Genomic DNA, 24,936 nt, shown 5'->3' on the forward strand with positions numbered 1-24,936 from the left:
TTAATTGTGTCTAGAAATGCCAACTTGAGCCCAGAGAAAAGTGTGTGAGAAACGTGAATGTCTTAAGAAATGAAATCCGAATTTAAGTAATCTGAGTCGTGTCACTTGTGGGCCAAATATAAGGATTCAGACCATCAAAATCTGACCCAAATACACCCTCGGATCAGGGGAAATGTCCCCTACATGTCGATGTACTTGTGGCCCTGATCGAGTGATTGTAACCGTTGAACTGAAACTGGTCTGTCACGGTTGATCTACAAACCCGATCGGAACGAAAACTCAGCCTGACCTAAATCCATGGTCAGGGAACTTAAGTCCGACTGCACGTGGAAAAGGGGCTACCAGAAGTGCTCCGTTGGGCTGAAACAGACGCCCTTTGGACATAACCTAAGTATACCTTAGCCCTGGGGCCATTTCCATCAGTCCTGGGCCTATATAAGGACCTTAAACCCTCTCTCTCACCTCATACGAATTTGAGAAACCCTAGGGGAGAGAGGAGAGAAAAGAGAAGGGAAAAGAGAGAAAGTGAGAGTGAGAGTTGGAGATTCTTCTTGGGATTCGATCCCGCTATTCCACGCACTCAATCACCATTCTTGTATCACTAAACAGGCGATTCCGATTTCGTTCTTAGGTAAGAAAACTTAACCCTAATCTGTTTTAGGGTTTCAGATAGTGTAAGTTGTGAAATAACTAACCTAATTTATGTTATAGGTTGCCAATCCGCTATTGACAAAGACTGAGTGTCTAAAACGAATCCGTTACGCGTTTACCGGCATAAGGTGCGGACTATAAACGTATAGGTTATGGTTTTCAAGGCTTTTAATGTCGGTTAATGGTTTATTACTGATGTGGGTACTATTTCACATGTCAAATGTGATGTCTGTTTCGCTTTACGTATATATATGAACTATGTTGGGTATATTGTAATCCGTGTGTTTGTAGAAATGATCGTATATGTATGGAATTTGAAATTGTGTTTGCCATGATTAATTACGGTGTATATATGTAAGTTGTATGTGTAACAACTCCTTGATGAAAGGATTTGCCCAAATACATGTTATCCCAACATATGTCGCGTATGTTATAATGTGTAGCCTAGGTGTTTGTGAAAATGTCTGAATGAGTGGAGGATTTGCATTCGTGCTCGCCATGACAAATTGTTGTGAGTATATGATTGTTGTGTAGGCTGCAACCCCTTGGCGAAAGGTTTTGCCCTAATACACATTATAATCAACACATTGTGTATGTTAAAAAGGTGTAGTCTAAGTGTTCATGAAAATGTCTGAATGAGCAAGTACTTGGCATCAGGTACTTTATATGAGTGTTGAGATAAGATTCTCAACTACCTTGACTATGTGTATGATTTCCTCCATGCAATTTATATTATATTGTCTGTTTTACTTATGAAATGTGCATGTGTGAATTCCTGTGTACGTTGTACTTCATAACATGCTCAAATGGTTGTATGATTGGAATTATATGTTTATTACTGCTTTGACTATTTCATACGAATACTTGTTGGAATTGGATATGTTTGGGACTGCGATATAGTCCAGGCAATCGGTAACAGGCCCTGATTTGGTGGCTGAGGTTGTTTTCGCCCCACAGGACGTGTTCAATGAGTCCGAGTCATACTTCGGTTGCCGATAGTGGTTAGGCTACACGGAGTGCTTACGCACTTTATGTCGATCAACTCAACGTACGCTCGTACTAGTCGAGCTCGTCAAGTAACCCGATTGACCCGATGTATGTTCACCATGTATGGACGCTACTGCTTGAATCTAAGGTACCAAACTCACCAGTGAAAACTCCTTTAACCTTGGTACCTTGATCCGCTAAGACTCATGAGCCGAGCATGGTGGTATGGGACACCGTGGTCGAGCTGTTGGCCTACGCTGGGGTGACAAGCCTCCCCGTAGTGTCCAGTGAGCAACACAGCCTCGTGAGCCGAATACGGTGGTATGAGACACTATATTCGAGCTGTCGGCTTACACTGATAAGGTGACGAGCCCTTTGTAGTGACCTCGAGCGTACGCTAAGACTGCATAGAGGCGACGAGCCCTTACATGGCAACAAGAGTACAAACTAGGCCTGCACTGATAAGGTGACGAGCCATTTGCAGCAACCTAGAACCGCAACATCGTATGAGAATTGCTAGGACTGACGACTCTAGAATGGATCATTGTTTGAAAATTGATATAAGGGAGGTACCTTAGCTTCCCAATTCTGCTGTATGAAACGGACTAATAAGAACTTGGAAATCATACTCATACACTGCATTGCATGTGCCGTTTGGCGATGTGTAGAGAGCACGAGGAAGTGACTGACATGCGCGACCGTTAGATGAAGATCGCTGAGGGAGTGCAGGCGAGGGTATGCATCATTTATACATACCATTCCTGCATTAATCAGAGTCTCTAGGGATGTTTGATTGTATTGTTTTATCATTACTGCTTGACTGAATTGATAACATGTTAACCTTTGCTTTATTGTTCCACTGAGTTGATCACTCACTCCCACGTTACGGGACGGTATCTTAAACACTAACCAAACCCTGTTGTAGGTTCAGATGATGGCGTAGCCTGCGAGGCGGAGCCGGTCTTTGAGGATGATGAGGAGGCATTCTCATATATGCAGTATTCAGGCGGGTTCTCGTAGACCGTTCTGAATCGACGGGGCTTCAGGGTTATACTTGTAGTGGACTATTACATTTTGACATTTTGTAATTTGAAACAATACATGTAATTATTGACCTGGCAATGTGTACATACTTTGGGGACCTAAACTGGTTTATAAAGTTATACATATTTGTTTCAGTCTTCTGCTTGCGTATTACAACTGTCCCTGGATTATGTTTTGCTGATTTGGCTTAATCTTATTCATGTTTTATGCACTAATACAGACAACATTTAATCATCATAAAATGTGTTGCATAAGTGATGCGTTGGAACTCGGGACTTGGACTTCTACTCGATCCTCAATTTTCAGGGCGTTACAAAAGGGAACGGAAAACTAAGACAGAAAACAGGAAAGACTCACTGGAAATCGTCTGCTCCGAGAGTCTGTCTGCAACTAATGTCTTTGAACAAATGATAGGATTAGCAGAGGAGGAAGTCTATTTTATATCATGCTCGGCCGAATGCAATCATGACATGCTTTAATTACCGAAGACGAAGGGCCGCCCTACTGAGCACCGCCTCATATGTGGTGATATCCGATTAGCCTGGCCAACATGTTTTCCCAAGCCGCGCATTAGCCTCAGTAAATAGCATTGAATGCAGTAAGTGAAGAACCGTCTTCCCGCCCATTACTTTACATGCGGCAACTCCCCACTCACCCCGACGTTACGTGTTCCCGACATTTGCCACGCGTCCATCCACCACAGGTTTGTAGTCGAGAAGCTGTCGTTGCAGAGTACGACGCTTCGATAGCATCAGGCCATAACTGCGAATCCTCCTCAATCCTGCTGCCAACACTAACCGTTAGGAGAAGCGTAACGGACTACTCATCCATGCATTTACTCCTCGAGTCGGTTTCTGTCATGAGAAATGTAGTCCGACCACTATCGGCTCGTCTCGACAATATTACGACGGGTGGAAGTAATGTACAACCGGTATCCGACCCCACAAGAAAAGCTCCGAATAATATGAAATACCGAGCTTCTGCTCGGTAGTAACCCGTTAAGGGCCCGTTTAGCCGGTCGGATTGGAAGGGCTTGGATGGTATTGGAAGGGATTGAAAGTCAAATCCTGGGATTGGCCTGGCATGCCAAACAGAGTTGGTGATCTGATCCCAATCCCATGGATCTTAAGCCAATCCACTGACAACACCATCATTACTTTTAAATCCCATCCCATCCAACCTAATCCTTTCAAATTTGCCTGGGACGTGTTTGGTTTGAGGGATTGGAAGGGATGAGAAGGTTTAATCCTAGGATTGGCCGGGCGCGCCAAACAGATTGGATATAGCAATCCAGGGATATTGCAATCCCATGGATCTCCAGACAATCCACTGACAGCATCATCATTACTTAAAAATCTGTGCCATCCACCCTAATACCATTCAATCCCTCCCAATCTATGCGGCCAAACGGGCCCTAAAGGGCGAGAGGCCCATCAGAGTTAAGGAGCTGTCTGGATGAGCAGTCTGGATAGAAAACTATGCCTGAGCTTAAGTCTCTGCTTGGCGCATCCCATCCAAGTCAGGATACGCTGTGCTCAACCAACCGACGAGGCTCGGCGCAAGGCTCGGTGTAGATGAGCTCGACTCAGGTCATCCTTGGCAGCTCAAAGGTAAGCTCGGCTCGGATAATTCTCAACCGACTAGCAAGGCTAAATCAATTCCAGTAACGCACGACAGGAGTAACACCTGGCGCACGATCTTAGTGTAACCGACAACATCACTGATCACACATGTCTTGCATAATGGCTGAGATCGTGCCTATAATGACGGGCCACGATGTCCTATGAACATTATAAATGATGAGCCCACCCATTGGGACAAGTACGCAAAATATCTCACCCGAAACCCTACCTACGCTACTTAGACCCAGATTTCTAGCCAGACTTCGGCATCGGAGGGTCTCCTTTGTCTCCTTTCTGTGCAGGCTCGGGTGGTCCAGTAGCTCGGTCAGGGTGAACTGGATTTCTGCATCAACATCTGCCATCCACCTCATTGTCGGTTGCATTTCCTAAAATGAGCTCGCAAAACGGATGGACGGGGTGGATTTTTTTCACAAACATCGCGGTGGGCCCCATCTAGCGTCTCAGCGCAGGAACTTCCTGCGAAATCCGCGTCCCTATCTCACCCCCTCCAACACAGGACTCAAATACAGAACAACGGTCTATATTACCTAAATGAGATCAATGATCAGAAATGGAAACCCGCAGATGCAATGGTTGGGTAGATCCTAAAAATCCAGATCTCATCGTTGGAAAGAAGATGAGCCCAAACAATGGGGAAGACGACATCGACATCTACATCATGGCTTGTTTATCTCATCGTCTCTTCCCGCATACGAAAGACATACGTAGGCGTCACTACCAATTTTCCTCGCCGGTAATCATATAAACATCAAGGTGGAGCCCAGGAAGCTTTCAACGGTAGGTATTTCTTTTCCTCTCGTGTGGCCCACTTTAGTTTTAGATCCACTTCGGTTTTAGTCAATTTTCCTAAAATGAGTTCACCAAACGGATGAACGGAGTACATTTCCCAAAAACATGATGGCGGGCCCCACACAGCATTCTTCCGGATTTTTTTCACAAACATCGCGGTGGGCCCCATCTAGCGTCTCAGCGCAGGAACTTCCTGCGAAATCCGCGTCCCTATCTCACCCCCTCCAACACAGGACTCAAATACAGAACAACGGTCTATATTACCTAAATGAGATCAATGATCAGAAATGGAAACCCGCAGATGCAATGGTTGGGTAGATCCTAAAAATCCAGATCTCATCGTTGGAAAGAAGATGAGCCCAAACAATGGGGAAGACGACATCGACATCTACATCATGGCTTGTTTATCTCATCGTCTCTTCCCGCATACGAAAGACATACGTAGGCGTCACTACCAATTTTCCTCGCCGGTAATCAACCCCAACCTCTTTCTTCGTATTTCGAAATCCAGGATTCTTTCATTCATTCCTTCATTAGTAGCGAATAATCCATATCGATATAAGATTCTTTAATACATTCGTTCATTAGTAGCGAAGATTCCATAGAAATATCGGATTCTTTCATTCATTCGATCGTTAGTAGCGAAGAATCCATATCAATATAGGAATCTTTTTCAATCATTCTATCATTAGTCGGGAAGAACCATATCAATTCAGGATTCTTTTATTCAATTTTGTTCATTAGTAGCGAGGAATGCATATAAATATAGGATTTTTTTTTTCCCATACATTCGATCGTTAGTAGCTAAGAATTCCACAGAAATTTCCAACCACGGACTGGCACTCGCCCCTATATGTATTCTTTCTTCTTTTCTCTTTATGCTCAAAGTGACAAATATCACCAAAAATTTTAAATTCTAGCTATCTTTTCCTCTAGGAGAATTGATCTAATGATTATTACAACACCAATATTTAACAATCTTGACATTTTTTATTTTTATTAATTATTCGATTTCATTGCTAAATTCTATTGATTTCACTGCAAAAATTATTTATAAGTTAAGTAATTCAGTTTATACCTATGTATGTGAAAATTTAAAATATTTATTGATTTATAATATAAATATTTTTAGTGATTTATTTTCAGTGAGATTTTTCCGATTATTTCATGAGAAAACTATCAAAATCTGAAAATCTCTCAAGAAATTCCTAGGACAGGAAATTACCGAGAATGAGATGTGTTAATGTTACCATGTTTATGATGGATCTATGGATACTCACGGTGTTTATCTTTAGTACCAAATAACCACCTCTTTTGTTTTTGAGTATTCCAATCCACATAGGGCCTGTCAAATGAGTGTTTTGGATCTGAGAACCATGGCCTTTGCTTTTACAGAATGGTCCATTATGACACTGTTGCCATCTTGATCATTAGGGCCCCGTAATTCCTCAGGGGGAATGATCACATGGAGTCAACTCAACTGCTGCTATGGTGGAGTCAGAGTTCAATTGGGACACTTGGACAGTCTATCGACCAATCCTAGCTGTCCATTGTGTCCAACATACAGTTTTGTGAGCTACCATGAAAAATCGCACCAATTGGATGATTATATCCATCCGTAGATGGCCTTTTCTCTAATTGCATTTGCTTTCTAAGCCATGGATGGGATGGTTAAAATCACCTAATGAAAGTGATGCCTTGAAACTTTATCAATCTGTGATGGACCCCAATAAATAAAGGTGTCAAATTGTTGATTGGACTTGATTTAAAGAAATGATCTTGACTGCCATTTTAAGCTCTTGATCAGATGGTTAGAATGGTCTGCTTGTGGTGAACTGGTGATTCTTTTATGCTAACCCATGAAATGCATGTTGCACCTAATGGACAATTCACTTCGGATGGACGGGTACATGTTGTCATTCCTCTTTCCTCAAAAGTATTATATGATGCTCGATTATAAGAATGATGGTTTTTTTGCCCAGCCCAACAACAATATAGCAGTGTCCACCTTTCGTTACAGTGGGCCTTATCACTGGATGGACTATGCCTGAATATCTCCAGTATCAGATGGACCTAGCTGTGAAGATGGTTTGTGGATGGACCTTATCATTGAGATGGTTCATGGATCATCTTTGCTGAAATGATCCATTTGAGAATGCTACCATATGGTGATCCCTTACTGACCAAATGTTTGAGCCAAGTCAATCAATTTTCTAGTAGCCATCACAATTCGTGATTTTCATCCAATGAGGTTATGAGATGACCAGAAGTGGTCTAGTGTTGGTAGTTGAAGATCAGGCCCAGCATTTCAAAGTGCAACTGCACTTGGGACAAAAACTAATACGCTCCCCTTGACTCATCCGTTTGGTTCATTTGGTCGTTGTTGGTCCAATTTCTGTTTGGGGACTCCTTTGTGTACTAAAACCAATGAAACTGAGCAGTTGTTTTTTCTACCTACAGATCAGGCCTACGTAACCGTCTAGATTTAAGATATGAACCACATGAAGAGAGAATATGAATTAGAACAAGGGTCTGATGAGAGATGCAGACCAAGTCAATGGTCCGAATGGACCATTGAACCCAAAACCTAATTCGATTGGCCATCCAATGAACCAATTGACCTGTTTGTCAGACACTGTCAATCATGTCAATTGGTCAATTAGAGATCTTAAAAAACTTCTATGTGCAAACCTTATAGAGATCTTGGTTTTGTACAAACTGTACACCCATATACACATGCATTTGTGTATAAACCCTCCCACGCACAGCTCATATATATATAGAGTTGTAATTTTATTTGAATCTTCTCCTATTTGATTAGTCAAGTCATTAATCATTATAGCAAGTTTGAGACAATTTAGTAGTATTTTCCATTTGGTCTTAATTACTTTCACTTTAAGTGGGATTTGTAATATGGCTATTTAAAGCCATGTGTGTAAACTCTTTGAGTGGAAGAAATGGAGATGTGCCTTTGGAGATTTTTGTGTTCATTGTGTACCAATCAAACTGAAGGGGAAAATTTTCAGGATAGCTATAAGACCAGTCATGCTTTATGGGGCAGAATATTGGTCAGTTAAGGAACAACATGTTCATGGATGAGTGTAACTGAAATGAGGATGTTGAGATGGATGAGTGCAAAGATGAGGAAGGATGAAATCTGAAATGAATCCATTCGAGGGAACGTAGGAGCAACACCAATATGTCATAATATGTGGGAAAGTAGACTTAGATGGTTTGGTCATGTGCAATGGAGACCAAGAACTGTGCAGGTTAGGAGTGTGTTTATGCAAGTTGAAGACTCTAAAAGGGCATGGGGAAGGGCCCCGCAGGATCATGTCTTTATTCCTATTCCAAATCAGCGTGATTTGCTACATTGAAAGAATCCAAAGTGACTTCTTATGTAGGGGAATGGAAGAGAGGAACAAATTTCATCTGGTAGGGTGGAACATACTATGCGCCCCACAGGATCATGGTGGGTGTATTGAAGACCTTTTTACGATGAACCGTGCATTGTTGGGAATGTAGGATGTTCATTCTAAAGGAGAACCATCTTTGGAATCAAATTATCTTATCCAAATATGTTACTTCATAGGGTAGATGGCTTACCTTTGCGTCTTTGTTGTATGGAGCTTTGGTTATTTGGAGGTTGGTGATGGGCATCTCGCAAGATTTTATGAAAGGTGACTCATATACTAGGGGAGATGGTAGTCTGATTAGATTATGGAAATATGCTTGGCTCGATGATAGCCTGCTTCAATAGGAGTATGCAAACTTATATTGAATCTCCTCTAATCAAGGGGAATTCATATCCAATTGCTCAAGTATGGTAGGGAATGCAACAATTTGGTCTCCGTTTTCATAGAAGCTGATGCAGGACATGAAATTCAGATATGATGTGCAAGATTTCAGATTTAAGATCACATAGTTCATAAACAATTACACAAATTCCACATCCCACACAAAAGTCCAAATATTCAATTAAGGGGAATCTATGTGGGTCCAGGCCTACACACGTTAAGGCCGGATCAATAAAAATTATGAACTAAACAATACTCAAAGGGAAATAGAAATCATCCACATATGCATGACAATCAATCCCTAATCCAAGGAATTCACTAATTTCAAATCAAGGAATCCTAGGGTGAGAAAAAAGATAGAAATTGGGGATTTAGGGCAATCTAGGGTTATGGTTTATAAAATTAGGGATGAAAAGAGGAAAATAAGAGAAAAAACCTGACCCAGAATAGCTCCTGCATGTAAACGATGCCCCGGGGCTGACGCACGTGCGCAGATGGGCTGGCCGTACGTGCGATGAAGGCCCGCCTTCCCAAATCAGCTTCTTGGCCTTGGTCGACCAGGCTGGGGCTGCAAAACCTCCAAATCTCACTTCGACCGGGCTATGGTCTGAGCCTGGTGCTCCGTCGAAGTTTTAGCCTTCCTGCAGGGCCAGATTATGAAAACTGGCTGTGGAGGGATGAACAACTGCAAAAACAAACGGATTGGGCGCGAAGATGGTTGTGGGAAAGGTGAAATTAGATGGAGGGCTGGATGGGGATAAATGTGGCTTCGCACTAGTTAACCCTTCGAAAAGGGAGGGCTTCGCACCTACTTTAATCTCAGCCCTTCGAAAAGGGAGGGTTTTGCACCCACTTTAATTTTTTCATAACTCAGAAACTCAGAGAGAAGAAAAAATACGTAGAAATTTTTTATTCAACTTCAATGAATCAAAAGAACTACAAGAGGTGCCTATTTATAGGGAAAATTCTATTCCCCTAAACTCGCGCCATGTGCACAACCTCTTACTTAGCGATGAAGTAGACTAAATTAAAAACCAAACAAAGAAATCCAAAGCGTTCATGATGTTCTAAATAATAACAATAAGCAAAACCTAAAATATGAAATCAATTCGACTAGTGGGCCACGATCATGAGATCCCATGATGGGCTTTTCTTGACTATCGGGCCCACTTTTTTGAATCAAAACTTCATCTTCTAGCTAGGAGGCCCTCCCTGAACATCGTCATCAAGCCAGATCGACGGTGGGGCCCTCCTTCATACGTACGTGCGTAGGGGGGGTGGTGTGCGTGCACGTGTGGACGACGTGCGGGCGTGCGTGTGCACAATCTCTTCATTAACTCTCCCCGGGTGTGAAGATTTTGCCACTGGTGAAATAAAACTCCTGAACCGCTCCAAGATGTCAGGACCAAGTCTCTGAAACTCTTCCTCAGTGAGCCACGTGCTGTCTGAAGCTGGGCATGACTTCCATTTAACCAAATACTTCTGTAAATCGCCATCTGACGTGGAAACTATCTCATGGTCCATGATATCTTCTATTTCCTCTCTGGGTGTGTCAAGTCTAGGTATGAGAGGTAGAGGCTGGGAAGAAAGTTGGGGAGAGGCCATGGATCAAGGGGCAAATATGAAAAATTAGGATGGGTGGGCGAAGGGCCGGACAATGTATCAGTGGGTCCCTGAAAAGCAACTAGATCCTCCACATTGAATGTGAAACTAATTCCCATAGAAGGTGGAAGATCTACCTCATACGCATTGAGACCGTTTCGTTTTATAATTTTAAAGGGTCCAACGCTACGCGCGTGTAACTTGCGAACGACCCCCGCAGGATAACGCTCGGGCCTAATGCAGACCATCACAGAGTCCCCAATATTGAATTCTTTGAAACGTTTATGTTGGTCTACAAAAAATTTGTAATGTTCATTACTAGTAGTGATCTTTTGCCTGATTTCTTGATGTCATGAATGAATGTGATGCACAAAAGACTCTGTAGGCTCTGAAGGCCTATGGGACAATGACATAGGGACAAGATCAATAGGTTTCTCCGGTTTATAACCAGTAACGACTTCATAAGGACTGAGACCTGTGGATCTGTCGACAGAACTATTAAACGCAAACTCAGCTGTAGGTATTATGGTGTCCCATGTTGTAACACCCCCGTTCCCGAAACCCGAGTACGCTACTCGTTTTCCAAGAACCCAAGTGTTAACCTTTAAAGATAGCCGATTTCACATACATTTTTTTTCTTTTATTATCAGAGTTAATAATATAGCGGAGTATAAGCAAATCCAGTATAAGAGGGAGTCCAATATTCAAAACCAAGATTTCAAGTGGTTGCCCAAAAACTTATACAAATAAATGACTTAACTTATTACAAAACATATAGTACAAATTAAAATGAAATGAAATTAGGAAAGAGAGTCGCAAGGTCCTCTGGCTCCTCCTAATCCACATGAACACCAATATGTACATCATCTATGTCTCCTGCACATTACATACGGTTCGATAGCGTCAATGGCTATACAGTGAGGTATAACCCCCAAGATTTATCGCAGCATCAAGATAATTAAACATAGTTATCAGAGACAGTATATAACAAATATTATACAAGGATTATCATGGGGAATCAGATAAGTTTCATTAGATACGCATTCATTAATAAATCATACAAGATAATCTTGTTTAAATGCATGGATGCATGCACATGCTCATAGACCTGAAGATGCACATCCAGCTGGTAAAAAGTCGCCCAAGGTGAACTAGCCACCTGGAAAAGTACTCAAAGGTACGCCCAAGGAGAACCAGCCACCCGGAAAAGACCATACAGACCGCCTGCGGTAGATTAACTACCTGGAAAAGGCCTTGTGCCATGAAAATGCATGATTAGCTCAATCGTTATTATTCCAATTTCAAACAATCCATTTAGGAGAGCTCAAAGGTCATTATGGGGGGTTTGTCACCCAGTATAGGCCGACAGCTCGGCATAGTGTCCCATTCCACCATCCTTGGCTCATGAGACTAACAAATATAATGTTTTAAGGGAAACCTCTTCAACTAGTGACCAACCATTGTCCAAAAGTGGAACTTAACACTGCAAAGTTATATAAAATAATTCATTAAAGCCATGTGGGGCAATTATTCCATAAAAGCCGCAAGGGCTAAATATTCTACCTAATGGTGGGGTAAAAAGGGATTATTTCCCAAGAGCCACATAGGCACAAATGATCCACAAGGCGGTCAGTCTACGACATAAATTTATTTAATTCATTACACAGGTGGCCACTAGTTTGAGGATTTCCTAAAAACACCATCCAGCAAGCACAAGTGGTAATTTAAATTTAAATTATAGTAGAGATCCATAGCATGCTATATTACTTAAATTTAAATCTAAACATGTTGGATTTATAAAGGATTACTCTAATGAAACTAACATTCATCATTAATTTGACTGAATAATAAATTAAGCAATTGATGAATTAAATAAACTAAGATAATTATCGTGATGTAGAAAAGCTTGAAGGTAATCCTCACCTTATATTTTGGATTGACCTCTTGAGTGACTAGAATGCAAGTACAAAACTTCACCATCACAACTAATTCTGTTAGGAATAGTTAAAATCTTTAGGGTGGAAGTTGGGTTTGATCTCTTATATGAAAATCAAGATTAATTGGATTAGTCTAAAATTGAGGTAGAATTAATATTCACAGGGTAACGAAGTTTAACTCTCTTCGAGTGAACTAGGTTTGACCGGCCCGATTTTGAACACGGTCCCATTCGAATCTTCAACAAGATGAAGCTAAGGACACACTACAACTTAGATTACTGTAATTAAGATACTAACAAGAGACATGAGATCAACTTACCTCAATGCAATCAATCTGGCATTCCTAACTTGACTAGGGGTTGAGTCATTTTGAACACAAGGCTTGGATTCGCATGACTCCTGGATTGAACGAGTCAGTGAGTTCGTGACTCAGCAACTCGAATGGCATCTTTCACTCACCGTTTTCCTTCTTTCTTCCATTATTCTTTTCTTTTTTTTATTATTTTTTTTATTTTTATGTTTAACAGCTGCTGGTCATGAACCAGCCTGCCAGACTGTCCGACTTAGTGAGTCGATCCATGGAACTCGGCTAGCATGGAGAAGTTCTCTCCACAGATCTTCTTCCTCTCTCTCATGCTCTTTCTTCCTTCTCTTCCTTTATTTCCCTTGTCCTTCTCTCTCCTCTGAACTCAGTAACCAGCAATGGCACTGGATTTCAGTGTCAAACATGGAGACGAGTCAACTCAGTGCTTGACCCGACAACCTATGGAGAACCAACAAACCATCACCCTACTTTCTCTCATTCTTCTTCTTCCAAACTCCTTGCTGGAAGTCTAGCAATATTCTAGAATTTGGGGAGGTTCGAACCGGTTCCTGAACGGCTCAGACTCGGCCTGCAGCGAGTCCGTTTGACTCGACAGCGGTTCACGAACGGAGCTCTCTCTCTCATTCATTCTTCTTCCTCTCCTTCTTTCTTCTTTCTTCTTCTTCTTTTCGAGCTTCCTTCTCCAATCTATCTCCTTCTGCTTCCCTCCTCCTTTTCCACTCTCCTCGCAACCAGAGGAGTCTGTACTCAGACTTCACCGTGTAGCCGATGAAGAAGATTGGTGGGGAAGAAGGCAGCCATTAATGGCGTCTTCACCATCACCGCCTCACTCGTCAATTAGACTCTTTCAGTCCATCTGTAGGGACTCTGGAAGCTTAGAGGGCTGAAGGAACGAAGCTTGGATGCCATTTGAATGGTGGGTTCGAGCTTGGGAGGAAGACGGCTCGATTTTGGAAAAATGGGAAGGAATATCGTAAATGCGGTTTCTCCCCTAGGAACTAGGGTTTTTGGAATTTCCGCATATAAAATATCTCCTCCTGGACGTTCTAGATTGCTTTAGATGTGTTTTTAAAAGTTTTTAAACGGTTTTGATCGTGCTAGCTAATCTATGATCTCGCATGCACGTACATGCGTAGAAACGTACAAGATGGGTATGGTTTTGGTCAGTCTCACATGCTTCCCAAGATGAATGATTCAGATCATCCATCCAATCTCAACAGGGGTCCACCTGATTGGACAGACGCACGACGCCTGATTAAACCGAGCGCACCTCTGTGTTCTTGCACACATGCTCTCACATGTGAAATTTATAGGGCTTTGATTTGTCACACGTTTGGAGCACGGTGGATGATTTGGATCTGGCCAAGAGTCCATGATGGTGGCCCACAATGATCCCTTGTCTGTTTAAACAACGGCGACAGAAAAATCAGGAGGAAACTTCCTCATACGATTAGGTTTTTGGTTAAAACTTGTTTGACCAAGCTGGGTAGACAGTGGGTGTACAGTTTGCCGTGTACACACAATGTAAATGTGGGGTTCACAGTGAAGTCTCACTGAATCCACACCGATTCATTCCTTTTGGAGGTCCAAATCATGGCCTCAGGCCAAAGTTCAGGCCTATCCAGAGATCAGGTGGGTTATAATAGATAAATTCTTAACTCTAATTATAGATTTCTGTTGGTCCGATGGTCAGATCATTCCAAAATTGATCATCAACGGTGATAAGGGTCCACGGGGTCATTCAACTAGAAATCAATGGCTGGATTATGGATTTTATGGCCTAATGCATATTTATAATATTTATTTTTCCTTTTTCAATATTTTTGGTATCATTATTATTTTTATCTAAGTTGTCTATGTGAGTAGTATCCCTGTCAGCACTATTTATTCATTCCATCAGCCTCCTGCCGGGCTTCGATTAGAATGATTATATTATTTTAATTTGTAAGTGGCCCACAATACATGAGTCTTGACGTGTGGCATCGATTAATTTAAATTAATGGTTGAATTTGAAATTTGATATTTTAATTATTGAAATTCAACGATAATATCAAATGAAGGTGAATAATGTAAGTTATTTGTATTATCATACAAACTTGCTAATCAGGTTTATAATAGTAACAACCGAGCACGCAAAAATACGGGGTGTTACATATATTCTGGTGTGCTCTATATCCCCCCTAGGGGGAGACTCATCCGGTAGATCATCAGGACAGACATCACGAAACTCATCCACTACCGGAATGACCTCAGTGGGTTACTCTACACTAGCCTCTGGTGCACTCTCTCCAGCCACAAGGCCGCACATGTTGTATCCCTCAAAATATTGGTCTTGATGTCCCTCATGGGGTGGGTGCACGAGTGCACGCCCATAATTGATTCCTTGGCCAACTCCATTCATTGGTCTATTCTCCTGGCCACCTGCCTGAGATTGGACAACCACCTCAATGGTGGGGTTTGTCTCGGCGGAGGCTTTTAGTTGGGTAATGCGCACGTTAAATTAATCAAAGCGTTGGTCTATATGTTGTTCCCAGCGCTTACCCAAAGACTCGATCTGCTGGGACAGTTTATTTAATGACTCAGCAGTTGCTCCATGTTTAGTGTAGGGTGCAAGCCAAAACCATGACCCGCACATGTGGGAATACACTTGCTAACTCCACCTAAGGACTTTCTATGACGACTATATGCAACTAAATAGGGCTAAATGATCCTATGAGACTCTATATGAGGGAAACTACGCAGTGCTACTAAAAATCTAGGAACATAGTTGTCGAAATAAGGGAATAACAGAAAGTTACAACAATGTGAATTGCTAACTTCCTGCCAATAGAAATTTCAGCAACTAATATCAGGGACTACGGACTTCTAACAGCTATATGTGATGAACTGGATGCATGAAGTAAACAAACTAACCCTAACATGTAATGTATTCCCCTATAAAAACCCTAAGCTTTGATACCAAATTTGATGCAGGACATGAAATTCAGATATAATGTGCGAGATTTCAGATTTAAGATCACATAATTCATAAACAATTACACAAATTCCACATCCCACACAAAAGTTCAAATATTCAATTAAGGGTATGATGTGCAAGATTTCAGATTTAAGATCACATAATTCATAAACAATTACACAAATTCCACATCCCAGACAGAAGTCCAAATATTCAATTAAGGGGAATCTATGTGGGTCCAAGCCTACACACGTTAGGGCTGGATCAATAAAAATTATGAACCAAACAATATTCAAAGGGAAATAGAAATCATCCACATATGCATGACAATCAATCCCTAATCCAAGGAATTCACCAATTTCAAATCAAGGAACCCTAAGGTGAGAAAAGAGATAGAAATTGAGGATTTAGGGTAATATAGGGTTAGGGTTTATAAAATTAGGGATGAAAAGAGGAAAACAAGAGAAAAAACCTGACCTAGAAATAGCTCCTGTGTGCAGACGGTGCCCCGGGGCTGACGCACGTGTGCAGATGGGCCGGCCGCACGTGCGATGAAGGCCTGCCTTCCCAAATTGGTTTCTTGGCCTTGGTGGGCCAGGCTGGCTCTGCAAAACCTCCAAATCTCAAGTCGATCCGGGCTGTGGTCTGAGCGTGGTGCTCCGTTGAAGTTTCAGCCCTTCTGCAGGGCCGAATTCTGAAAACTGGTTGTGGAGGGATGAACAACTGCAAAAACAAATGGATTGGGCGCGAAGATGGTTGTGGGAAAGATGAAATAAGATGGAGGGGTGGATGAGGATAAACGTGACTTCGCATCACGGTAGTTAACCCTTCAAAAAGGGAGGGCTTCGCACCTACTTTAATCTCAGCCCTTCGAAAAGGGAGGGCTTCACACCCACTTTAAATTTTCTACAACTCAGAAACTCAGAGAGCAGAAAAATCACACAGGAATTTTTTATTCAACTTCAATGAATCAAAAGAATTACAAGGGGTGCCTATTTATATGGAAAATCCTATACCCCTAAACTCGCGCCATGTGCGCAACCTCTTACTTGGCGATGAAGTAAACTAAAATAAAAACCAAACAAAGAAATCCAAAGCGTTCATGATGTTCTAAATAATAACAATCTACTTCAGTCTCTTCATTCTCTTTGATTGAACTTCTATATTACGTGGGTTTATAAATAATAACAATCTAATCATTGATTGAACCTCTAATTACGTGGGTTCCACTTTGATGCTTATATCTCTCAAAGATAACTTTGAGAGGGATGATTGCAGTTGTAACGCCCGGCCACTTCCTGTGCGTTTTTGAGCGTGTGTGCCCGATGTCCAATGTAAGATCCATAACTTGAGCCTACCTAAACCGTACACTTTTGGTACCTTCCACGGGTCGTTTGACATTTCCGACGGGATCCGAATCGAGTGCACAAGTACGCAACCTAGTGATCGAAACCTTGAAAATTTGAAACCTACGTCATAGCGACCGCCTCGTCGCCACGAGCGTGAAGGTACCTTCCGTGTGTCGATGCGATAACCCGTTAGGGCGGTGTGACGCAAAGAACTTAATGTTGTACATGTGCGTGAATATCTCGCATTTGTGTCACTAAAATAACATGATGATTGATGCTACTTATTCTAGAAAATATTAAGATAATTAAACTGCTCTAAGCAGCCCTTAAACCTCATGATTAAGGTTCTTAATCAATTAATCTTTTCAAAAGTCAAAAGAGAATCTACCTTTTTCCTTAAATTAAGGAGAGGTGGGACACCTCATTTCATCTAGAAGTAATTAGGTGCATCATAAGCACCATTAGTTGACATAAAATACTAATTAATTGATCTAAGTATTGTTTAAAGCAAGCTAATAAAATAAAAGACATCAAAGTCAGAGACACATCTCCTTAAAATAAGGAGGTGTTACCTACATGGTCCATTTTCTAGAAAAGTTACAAAATATTAATGGCACCGTCATTAAGCCCCTTAAACCTTAATTAAGGTATGCAAAACCTTCTTGAAATAAGGAGAGCCCTCCACATATAATATAATTTTAAAAAGTCTTCTTAATCACTTTTTCATCTATAAATATCATTTACCTAGGTAAACTTTGGGCACTTTAGTGCCCAAATTCTAGCATTTGTTAACTTCATAGTTGAGAGAGAGAGAGAGAGAGAGAGAGAGAGATCCATCAAGGCCACACATCAAGGCAATCCAACTCATCCAAGGTGATCAACACCATTGATCTATGTGAGTACAAACGCCCCCCCACCCCCCCCTCTTTTGCATTTATTCTTTTTGTTTTTATGATATAAATGATGATGATCATGAGGTGATGAGATACCCACTAGCTATGGCCGCACTGTTGGGTTGAATGCAATCCAAACCCTATGTATATTTAATGAATACATGAATACAAGATACAAGATTAGTTTAAACCTAAACTCCCAGCGGGAACTACTGATTGTGGCCCCACCATGCTGTTTATTAACCATTCAACCTGTTCATAAAATCACAGATACCTGGATAAGGGTGATACACGAATATCAGCCTGATTATGGAATCATGAGCTCATTGTGATGTTTATATGCAATCTGAACCATTCAGATCGCAGACCCCACTAGGTTGTTTAGCCTTTACACACCACACAAATAAATGAATAAATAAATAAATAAAAGTAAAAAAAAAAAAAAAACATATGCATCAACTGAACCTGCTACAAGCTGCGTCCAGAGGACCCACTTCTCAGCATCAGCGCTACCGAGTCAATTTTTTTTAAAACAAAGGGAATAGTGGGGCTCACTATAGGGCCCACTCTCTTTCTCTCTCTCTTAACTATGAAGGAAGTTAACAAAGGCTGGAATTTGGGCACTAAAGTGTCTAAAATTTACTCAGGGAAGGATATTTATAGATGAAAAAGTGATTAAGAAGACTTTTCTAAATTATATTATAGGTGGATGGCTCTCCTTGTTTCAAGGAGGTTTTGTCTACTTTGATTAGGTTTGAGGGGTTTAATAAAGGTGCCATTAATATTTTGTAACTTTTCTAGAAAAGTAAGGGAGATGTGGCTAGCACCTCCTTATTTTAAGGAGATGTGTCTTTGACTTTGATGTCTTTTACTTTATTACCTTGCTTTAAACAATACTTATATCAATTAATTAGTGTTTTATGTCAAATAATGATGCTTATGATGCATCTAATTACTTCTAGATGAAATGAGGTGTCCTACATCTCTTTAATTTAAGGAAAAAAGGGAGATTCGCTTTGGACTTTTGGAAAGATTGAATGATTAAGAAGCTCAATTATAGGATTTAAGGGCTACTTAGAGTAGTTTAATTATCCTAATGTTTTCTAGAATAAGTGACATTAATCATCATATTATTTTGGTGACACAAATGCGATATATTCGCACACATGTACAACACTAAGTTCTTTGCGTCGCATTGCCCTAATGGGTTATCGCATCAACACACGGAAGGTACCTTCATGCTTATGGCGGTGGGGCGGTCGCTATGACGTAGGTTTCGGATTTTCAAGGTTTCGATCACTCGGGTGCGTACTTGCGCGCTTGATTTGGGTCCCGTCGGAAACGACCTGAGAAGGTACTAAAAGTGTACAATTTAGGTAGGCTCAAGTTATGGATCTTACATCGGACATCGGGTACACATGCTCGAAAACGCACAGGAAGAGGCAGGGCGTTATAGTAGTCATTCAACTAATGGTTACAAAATGGACATTTTGTGTGGGTAGGGAACAATTCTCAAGCTTTTAACCTTCAAAAGCCGTTGACTTCCCAACTTCATTAATTAGGGATTTTAACTTCTATATTTAAATTTTCAAGTTCATGATTTTTTCCCTTTTCACCAATTCGGCAATTAGTGAATTTATCAATAAAGACAACCAAACACATAATTTCATAATTCATGAATTTGGCATTAGAAACTTGCCAAATTCATGAATTTGGTGTGCATCCAAACAAGCCCTTAAATTGTATCACTTAGTTTATTGAAAGATGGACTCTTTTGTAGTTTGAAACAACATAATGGGGAGTGTAAAGGTGGAGCCAAAGCATCCCGAGCAGGAAGGCCTTGGGCTTGCGCATGTCTTGTTCATGGATTTAAGGGTCGAAGTGAAGGTATCAATTTAGTTTTAAGATCAAGACTTTTCATTTCCTTGTTTCTCTTAAGGTGATTTGATTTTAGAAGAGTTATCTGGAAATTGGACATGCTTTCAAATAGTCCTAAATCAATTAAAATGGCATTAATGTTGTGAGAAAGTATTTATCACTCTATGCTTCAAATACCTTGAGATACATTTTAACCAAGTAGCTCAGTGTCACTTTTGTGATGTGTACACATAGATCCTTGTCTTGATACTTGCTGCTTCTAACAGAACCTATTGTCATTTTATACATGGTAACAAAACCATCGACTCCATTCTCTCTTCAACCTCCATTATTTGTTTAGTGTCAAGTAAAGCTAGATTTGTCATATCATTGAATTTGCATAGGTTTCATCTACCAAATAGGCCTTAATAGCACGAGCAAGGTATTCCGTATTGGTAATGGTGGCTGTAATAGTCACCATCATTACCAATACGGGTATCGGTCTTAACGGCCAATATAGGGGTGTAATGTTCGTTATGACCCCCGTAACGGTTCACAAAAATTTTTTGCCTGAAAAATTTAGAAAAAAATTTCTAGAAAATCTAGAATAATGTAAATATTCTAAATATGTATCCATTTTTTTTTTTTGGAACATGTTTATGGTAGCGTAACGGTCCACTCTTTAATGAGAGTATTGTATTGGGTTGTCTGGTGAATTCATGAACATGGTTATGTGTCTCTAATATTTACACATTACAATCAAGCATTAGAATTAGAAATTGGAAAAAAAATGCATATATACTACTTTTTTCAATTGTTTGAAAAAATATTTCTCAGAGCTTCTATTCGCCCAAATCGCTTCAATTTACTATTTTAATCCTAAAAACTATAATACGAGTGGCCGAAATTTGCTGTAAAATGATGTAGGAACGTTTTTGGAATGAGAAAAGTGAAAAAATGAGGAAAAAATAAATTTATGTAGAAAAAAGAAGTGGCCATTTTTCGACCATTATAGGGTAATGGTCGTTATGCCCCGTTACGGCTGTTACGACCCTTCTAACGGCTGATACGGTCCCAAAAAACCAACTACCCTGCTTCACTCCCATATCGTGTGACGGTCACGGCCATTACCTATACGTATCGGCCTTTACAGTCGTATCGTAACGAATACAGAATACCTTGAACACGAGTCATGCATGATTCGATTGATTAGGACCTATTATGTTCAAATCCAACAAAATGAAAAAGAAGAAACGAAAAATAAAGTGACGGTTTACCTCCTTTGCTGATTTCCCCCAAAATTGTTTACTCTGCTTCGATTCATCCGAAACCTATTCAAATCTTGCATTTTGATGTCCAAAATACATCCAAATCCAGTAGAAATAGGGGTTTTTAAACTTCTTCTATGGTCGAAATGTAGGGAAGAGGGGATAAATAAGAGAAAGAAATTGAAAAAGGGCTTTTAAGGCATCTCGGTCTGCAACCAATACATGGTGCATATTGGTGCTGTGCTATGGATGTCCTTCTGCCATGGATCATATTATTACTCTTATTGTAAAATGGCTAGTACCTTTTGAGTGATATTTGGGGAGTTATTATTGGCTTCTCCATTTTCATCTTTTTGCATTGGTATTTTGGATTGTTAATTATTTATTATTTATTATTTTGCTTCATATGTTTCTAAGGCTAGGGCATTACTATCCAATGCATAGGAAGGTAATAATGTGGTCAATATAGCAGGTGGTAAACCGTGGCTTGTTATTGTCTGGAGATCCAAGCCTAAAGTCTATTTTTTGGTGAGATAGGTTTTAGGACTTTTGTGTTCTTAGCATTCTTCCTGGACGAGGACTACGGGTTGAGATGGGCTGCTCATATTGATCTAACAACCATAACCTACATCACTTTGTTATCATATCAAGTCTTGAAGGAATCACACACACAAAAATGAGAAGGGGCTAACTGAAACACACCTGCTCATATAAGCAGGTGAATATATGTTGCTGTTGTTTCCACATCCAAGCCTGAACTCAAGTTCTTGAAATAGGTTTCAGGATTTTATTTTTTGTTCATATCATTCTTCTTGTATCCACAATGTTAGTTGAGCTTTGTTTGACCAAAGAGATATAACAGCCATAACCTACACCAATCTGGTATCAGTTGGAATTACACAAACGTGCAAATGAAAATGTGCTAATTCAAAATATCCCCTGCTCAAACAAGCAGTGCGTATTTGAATTACCATTATTTCCAAATCCACTCCTGAAGTGCCTCTCTCTCTCCCTCTGTGTGTGTGAGTGTGTGTGTGTGTGTGTGGCAAAAATAGGTTTTAGGAATTGTCTACATGTCAGTCTTTCTGGATTAGGAATGCAGTCTGAGATTGGGGTAATCATAGTGACCTAACATCCATAGCCTGCATCAATTTGGAACCACAGCCAATCTCTATGAAGTCACACACACGTGCACACACACGCACACATGAATGCAAGGGGACATTGTGTAGCAGCAGTTGTTTCCAAATCCACACCAAAGTTTATTTTCTGGCAAAAGAGGTTTAAAAATGTTGTGTTCATATCATTCTCCCTGGATTGATAATGTGGGTTAAGATTGAGCTTATCATAGCAATCTAAAAGTCATAAATTGCATCAATTATCGGACCAAGTCCCTATGGAATCATACATATAAATGAAGGGGATCTGACTAAAGATGCTCTTGCTCAAATAAGCAGGTGAGTATAGATGCATTTTGGTTGCTACTACATTCATGGCTAAAATCTATTTCTTAGAGACAACTTTTTGGGTTTTCATGTTCATATTGTTCGTCCTTAATTACAAACATGGATTAAGATTGGGCTGTGATAGTGATATAAAGGCTACAGACTGCATGAATCTGGTACCAGAGGAAGTCTGAATGGAATCACACACAAACCTTGTAAATTTATTTATTTTTCCCTTTTTGTTTGGCTTAAATAAAATTTTAAGTTAGCATTCAAGCAGAAAGTCTTTTCTTTGGTGAAATAAGGAGGAAGTTTTAATCCAATGGTAGATTGATTTGGAGTGTCTTAGAATTAGAAAGTTGGGTTTTGGATTTGTTTGGATGTTTATAATGTGCATTTCTAGACAAACAGATTTTGTTACGTTGTTTTGATAATTTTAGAAATTTGGACAATAGGGACAATTGGGTGCTTGGTAATTTATCTTCCCCTTCTCTTACGCTTCTGCTCTACATGGAACCCAAGAAGCCACAACAGCTTAGGATTGTATTCGTTACTAAATAATCAATTTGACTTGCATTCAAAGATTCACACATGCAAAAACACATTCTGCATCAGCTAATCAGCCCAACTGCAAAACACAAATTTGATCCATAACATTGCATACATAAATTTTCCTACTATAGTAGCACTAGTCAGTTTCTTGATAGCATTTGTGAGTGTTTACACTCATATGTAGACACTTACAGACAGTTATTTCATGCAAGTGTTGTCCAATCAATTTGTCACATTCGATTGAGCTGCAAAATAACACATAGGGCATGTCTCTACTGTTTTAGTTTATTTTGAAGTTAGTTTAGTTAATAGATTGCCAATTCAAGGAAAAAAAAGTTGATGGATTGATTTTTTACTGTGATTTGTTTATTTTTCTAGCTTGTGTCTTTGAATCAAAATGGAAGAGCTTCTCTCGTACAATGACCCGGAAAAGAAAAACTGATGATACAAGTAAACAGGTGGACACTGAAAGCTCACTCCCACTATTACTCCACAGGAAAGCAGCTTTGGATAGAGTCAAAGCTTCAGTTGACTGCAGCCACTTAGAAATTGACTGGCAACTGGACTATTCGTCATTTGATTAATATTTGAAGACAATCAATATTTGAATGTAGATGAGTGCTCATCTTTCTCACATATCCTTGCTTACCTTTCTTGCTCCACATGTGTGAACTGTGTACAAGATCTGAGCTGACAATCAGGCGTGCCCCCACCATCAACATGACGATATCCAAAAATCATGCTGGACAAACACTCATAACCACTGGATTTGAGGAAAAAGATGCATTGTTAAAACTTGGAGTTGGTTAGGGGCTGTTTGGGGTGAAGCATTTGGGGCAAGGATTTGTGAAATCCACAGATTTCAATTCTCCCATGTTTGTTTTTTGTTGGTGATTTGCCAAATCTGTGCATTTCCCAAATCCGCACCTCTATAAATCTATAGATTTGGGGCAAATCCAAATACCCAAAAAAGCTAAAGACTTGTCAAATCCCCAAATAAGGTTCTTTTAGAAACCCAAAAAAGTAATTCCTTCTACTTATCCAAAAAAAGAAGTAATTCCTTTGCAATAAATGCTCTACCACTGCAATAAATACTCCCAAAATCCATGGATGTGTAGTTTGTTTCCCAAACAGTGGACCTTGGGATTTGCCAAATCCAATTATAATGCAAATCCATGAATTTGACAAGTTGATGGACTTGCAAATCCTTTATCCCAACTGGGCCGTAGGGAACGCCCCTTTTAGAGGGTAGACCTGGGCTCAAGCTCTGGTGTAGTACTGGTTTCCGTCTGCCTGAGCCAGATATGAAATCTGATGAAAAGAGAAGAAGAACATTGATCATTGGTCCACATTCAATTCTCAAATTCTGAAGTTAGGATTACTGACTGTCCTATTTTTGAATGCGATCACATCCATGGTGGAGCTCGCCTGTCTGAGCAGTGGGTTGGATCTGACAAACATCCCACCGCAAGTGTGTGAGCAAGATGAGCATTCCCCCCGGAATAACAGACAAGAATCACATAATCAATAAAAGGAGAAGAAGAATATGGAATTAAAATATTATAAAGGTGTAGTAGCACAATGTGGTCTTTCCAACCTCTAGTGAACATTTGCTGGGAACTGTTTCTTGTTTCTTTTCCTTGTTTTATGATATATGATGTAAGTGGCTGTGCTATTGTTTACACATTAACTGATATATTTTTAGCGGTTTCTACCATATTTCATATTTATTTCATTATTGCACCATTAGGCACTGTTTCTTGTTTCTTTTCGTTTGTTTGTTTTATGAGCTACGACGCGTGGGGTTGTTTTATCACTTGCACATCTGCTGATATATATCA

The 24,936-nt window shown here is 40.2% G+C and overlaps 1 protein-coding gene across 2 annotated transcripts; it reads left to right on the top strand.

Moving 5' to 3' along the window:
• The first annotated feature begins 5,260 nt into the window (after nucleotides 1-5,260).
• LOC131248884 (structure-specific endonuclease subunit slx1) lies at nucleotides 5,261-24,825 on the top strand. 2 transcript variants are annotated; one of them, XM_058249387.1, is made up of 3 exons: nucleotides 5,307-5,584; nucleotides 19,754-19,860; nucleotides 23,474-24,825. In XM_058249387.1, the coding sequence occupies exons 1-3, from the start codon at nucleotides 5,481-5,483 to the stop codon at nucleotides 23,677-23,679; spliced, it is 417 nt and encodes a 138-aa protein (XP_058105370.1). In that variant the 5' UTR covers nucleotides 5,307-5,480; the 3' UTR covers nucleotides 23,680-24,825. The 2 variants fall into 2 exon arrangements, 1 of the variants encoding a protein (XP_058105370.1); XR_009172524.1 differs by lacking the exon at nucleotides 19,754-19,860 and having other exon boundaries at nucleotides 5,261-5,584.
• The last annotated feature ends 111 nt before the right edge of the window (nucleotides 24,826-24,936 follow it).

This window comes from Magnolia sinica, chromosome 6, assembly GCF_029962835.1.
Source record: "Magnolia sinica isolate HGM2019 chromosome 6, MsV1, whole genome shotgun sequence".
Classification (NCBI taxonomy): domain Eukaryota; kingdom Viridiplantae; phylum Streptophyta; class Magnoliopsida; order Magnoliales; family Magnoliaceae; genus Magnolia; species Magnolia sinica.